This window comes from Drosophila grimshawi, unplaced genomic scaffold (genome assembly GCF_018153295.1).
Source record: "Drosophila grimshawi isolate 15287-2541.00 unplaced genomic scaffold, ASM1815329v1 contig_1367, whole genome shotgun sequence".
NCBI lineage: Eukaryota > Metazoa > Arthropoda > Insecta > Diptera > Drosophilidae > Drosophila > Drosophila grimshawi.
In genome coordinates, this window is record NW_025062889.1 from 989775 (window position 1) to 994408 (window position 4634).

A 4634-nucleotide genomic window follows, 5' to 3' on the forward strand; every position below is an offset into this window, starting at 1 on the left:
GACAGACTTCAAAGAGCTGTATAGCTTTGATCAGAATCGATTTACAGCTAGATTGAAATGCGTGCAGTTTTAAACAGTGGATGTAAGTAATTATGGTGGACAGCGACCGTTAGATGAGTTGAAATAGAGCGAGGCAGCGATACATGAATTTCCTTTTGGCTATATACCAAAGACAATTGACGACTGTCTATAGCTTCAAGCTGGACCCGACGCAACTTACCCACTTCAATCTACAGCACTCCACTCCACTCCACTCAACTCATGGATGCAGCTCATGATGAATGCGAGACGAGTGAAATGAGTTTGTGGAGTGGCGGTTGGAGGGGTTTTAAATTGATTGACAGTTGAATGATTTAATGAGCAACAAGATAAACGATGCTGGCCTGCCAACCGCAGCGAAATGAATTACTTATTTTCCATTTCATTCGAATTTCAATTTGAATCTCTCAAGGCACAAGCACACAATGCACACTTGCACACTTGCACACAGTGTGCACTGCGCTCAAATAAGTATCTGTTAGTTGTGTTGCCATTGTGTGTGCCACACATAGTTGTAACACGGCGGTTCATGAAAGATGCTTATCGCTCTAAAATCAAATAAAAAAATACAAACTCTTGCCGAGTTTTTCTTGCCCCGTCATGTGACGTCGTCGTCGTCAGCGACAACAATGACGAGATGACGACCACGCATTTTGTGTCAACCAGTCAACGGGGCTGGGAATTGATAAACTAATGTTAGCTCAACTTGTTGGAAAAAAATATACTCGTATTCACATTTGAGTTTCCATAGCTGCCCATTTCAATACTAAAAGCATAGCCCAGCAATGAAATGTTAGTGCAGCACGCGAAAAACGATGTTAAGCTTGTGAGGAATATTTTAAGAAATACTTTAATTGAAAAATCGATTCATAGAGATAAGCTTTTATGATTTCACAATCAATTTTTGCTACATTATGTAATATAGTTTCCAACTGGATTCGCCTTGCCCAGCTCGGACAAACGATAGTTTTTCTTTGAGTGTAGCTACCACAGCGATCTTGAGCAGCTACTCTTTAATTTTCCATTAAATTTCTTACACATAATTCAATTCGCCTCGCCATTTAAATACACATCTCCAAAGCGCAACAATTGCATTTAAAGCTCTTTTTCATTTATTTTCTTATTTCGCTGTTAATTTTTATGTCGTTTGCGTGTGATCCAGAGATAGATCCGGAAAAGAGACTGAACCCGTACCACACTTGTCCCACGCAACTCCCAGATGTTCAGATACTCAGATACTCAGACACTCGAGACACTCACGCAGCTCGCAAGTCCAAATATAATTTATGTATCGGTCAAATAATGTTTTTAGCATCTTCAAATTATGTTTTTCTTTTGGAAAGCATTGGGGAATCTCGTTGTGCGATTTAGATCTAGTCTCCTTCTTTCTTTTTATACCCATTATAAATTTATGTTTGAATAAATCAAATGAGTTAAAAGTGCATTTTTGTCTCTCATAATCAAATCTCAAGTGTGGCATAACTGTAGAAAAGCTCACAAAGACACTTTATAGATTTATTTAAAATCCAAAAGATAAAAGTTGCAAGTGCCACAAAACAGGTTTCCAATTGAACTTAGTTAGTGAGTTAACTACTAATGTATTATCTATATACAGTGTCTCACAGCTTATTTCCGGCAGTGTCTAGCAAAAATTTTAAAGTGCTATAAAGTTTAAACAAAGAAACAAACGCAAAATGTTTAAATGTCAATTTGTTTTATGTTATATCACGTTTGAAAAGGAAACTTCAGTTTTTATTAAAATATTAATTAATTAACTAAAATTAGTCAAAAACTGAAAACTTATCCAAAATACAGGGCAAATATTATTTCGACAGTCTCTAAGACGTATAAAAACTTAAATAAGGATGTTAATACTTAGTATGATATCCTTTAGCCTTAATAACTTCCCTTAACCTATTATTCATGGAAGATACCAGCTTATGGGTCGTTTCTGTACTAATTTTGGTCCACTATTCCAGCAGAGCATTCTTGAGATCCTGTTTGCTGGATATGTTGTGATTCCGGATGTTATTTTCCAGCAGAGCCCACAAATTTTCAATAACATTTAAATCTGGAGACTGGGCCGGTGGAATTATCATGTGGGCAGTTGCAGATAATCCAGGACTGTACTATTCCGGACTTATGCTTCGGGTCGTTGTCCTGGTAGAACCGGAAAGTACGTCGGATTCCTAGGTTCTTGGCACTTTGGAGTAAATTTTCCTTTAAGATATTGAGGTACACATTCTTGTACATTGTTGGTTCAATAAACACCAAATTCCCGACGCCGGCTGCCGAGATACTGTAGCCTTTAGGTGCTTGGGATTCAGCTTAGTGTTGGGCTGTCGCCACACATAATTCCGTCCGTCCGAGCCAAAAATGTTGAATTTGGACTCATCTGCAAATATGACTGTGTTCCAGAACTCCATATCCTTGTCCAAATGGGTTTTGGCGAACGTCATCCTTGTCCATTTATTTTTTTACGCTTATAAAGGGCTTCTTCCGTGGTACTCGGGCATTAAAGTCACGGTTGCGCAGAACCCGGCGCACAGTTTCCACACTGCACTTTTTCCCCATTTCATCCTGCACCTGTTGAGTCAGTTTTGGAGCCGATAGCTTGGGATTTGCCCTTATTTTCCTGATGATCCCCCGCTCTTCCCGTTCGGTGAAAATCTTGTTTGGTGCCATTCTGCCCTTGTCCTCTATCCGAATTTCGTCGAAGAAGCGATGAATGATGCTGTTTACAGTTGACCTGTTTAAATTGACCATTTCAGCTATTTGGCTATGTGAATATCCGTTCTTGAAGTGATCCAGGATGAGATTCCGTTGTTCAATGGTAGTCCGTTTGCCCATAGTCCTTGTTGACTGATTGCACCCGAGATGCAGGATATAACTAAACTGACTATGAAGGATTGGTCTATTTATACCGAAAATAATCAACATTACGTAAAAAATCCGGGTTTTATGGCACCCAGGTGTCCATAATGTCACTGTTGAAAATAAGCTGTGACCATAATTTCAGGTACTTTTTTACATAACCCGGCCCAGCCGGCGGGAAAACCCCAGTTTATGGGGGTCATATAGTCATTATGGTGGTTAATATATGTACCTGCCATAGGTCTTTGGAATTTTTGAAAAATATTGTATTATTAGTTTATGGCAGGCAATTAAAATTTTTGCTAGACACTGCCGAAATAAGCTGCGAGACACTGTATATTTCTATTGTAAGTCAGCTTTTTCGAATTAATTGTCAAAATTTTGCTTCTACACACTCGATTGGCGTTTCGAAGAAAACAATTTTAAAACGAGTTTAGGTCAATTGAAAATTGCAGAAAGATGCCAAGAACTTAACACCCCAATCCAGGATGTTAATTAGTTTACTACTCAATCATGCCGCACTGCGTAAGTGTTGCATTGGCTGTGTGGCATGTCGAGCCCCGCTGGGTGCAAGGTCAAGTGATCCACCTTTGAACTCTCGACAGCTGCACGGCAGCAAATGGAAGCGGCAAAATGCAATGAACGAACAGCAAAGGAAAATCATACCAAAGTTGGTATATCTGCACAATCCGTGGAAGTATCTGGTAACCAAGTTCAATATGTGGAGGCTCAAGTGGTTGTGGGATTATGGGTTCTGTGAGACGGAGTTTGTTGAGGGTTCCAAGCAGGCAGCCATTGTTATGACGGACATAATACGGCAACAGGGTGCGGAACAGCTTAGTGAGCTTACAACGCCAGTGGGCTTCCAGCAGATCACACGGGATATGCTGCTCTCCCGCAACGATACGCGACTGCAGCTGGTGCGCTTCGAGAAGGAGCACATCCGTCGTGCCATTCCCATGAAGGTGGCGACACGTAAGAATTTTGGTCGCAAATATGCATTCATTGACATGCTGTTCGTTGGCCTACGCAATACGAAGGACTTTGATTCACCCGCCGAACTGGCGGAGATCAACGATTTGTTGCGTCGCATGGATATTGAGTTGAAGACGCCACATGAGATTATCTCGGTGCCGCATCGCATTGTTTTTGCCGAGATTTTTATACGCTTTCGTCGCGATTACACGGCTGAGTGGAGACGCAAACAGGATTCGAGTCTGAAGCAAAACGATGCTCATTCCTTGGAGCAAACGGAATCCTCATCATCAGCAGAGGACCTGCTGATGGGACGCATTTTGTCACGCTTAAACGATCCGGGCTGGTCGGTGTCCTTTTACAAGATTCTCACCTTCGATGTGCTCAACTTTGACCCGAAGCCCAATCGGCGCTTTTGACAGAATTACTGCTAAATTATTTTGAATAAAATTTTGCGTGATATTTTTTTATTTTTTATTTTTATTTTTGTCGTCAATGCAACGAATTGATCTTTTAGCTGCCCGCATCGTATAATTTATTGTGTTAAAGTACGCTCACACCTTGAAAGGCATGTTATTGTTGTTTTCTAACAAAATGATGTTGTAATGAGCCCCATTACACGATTCGATGTTGTTGGCTCTTATCATTGTTATTATTGCTGTTGTTATTGTTGTTGTTGTCCGCCCTGCTTACATTTGTCGCTCTCGGCTCTAATTAGTTTTCAAACATGGGTTCGGCCTTGCCAT

At 40.6% G+C, this 4634-nt stretch overlaps 1 protein-coding gene across 1 annotated transcript; it reads left to right on the forward strand.

Moving 5' to 3' along the window:
* The first annotated feature begins 3263 nt into the window (after positions 1-3263).
* On the forward strand, positions 3264-4365 carry LOC6568687. Its single transcript, XM_001995226.3, has one exon. The coding sequence runs from the start codon at positions 3402-3404 to the stop codon at positions 4305-4307; it is 906 nt and encodes a 301-aa protein (XP_001995262.2). The 5' UTR covers positions 3264-3401; the 3' UTR covers positions 4308-4365.
* Positions 4366-4634: the final 269 nt, after the last annotated feature.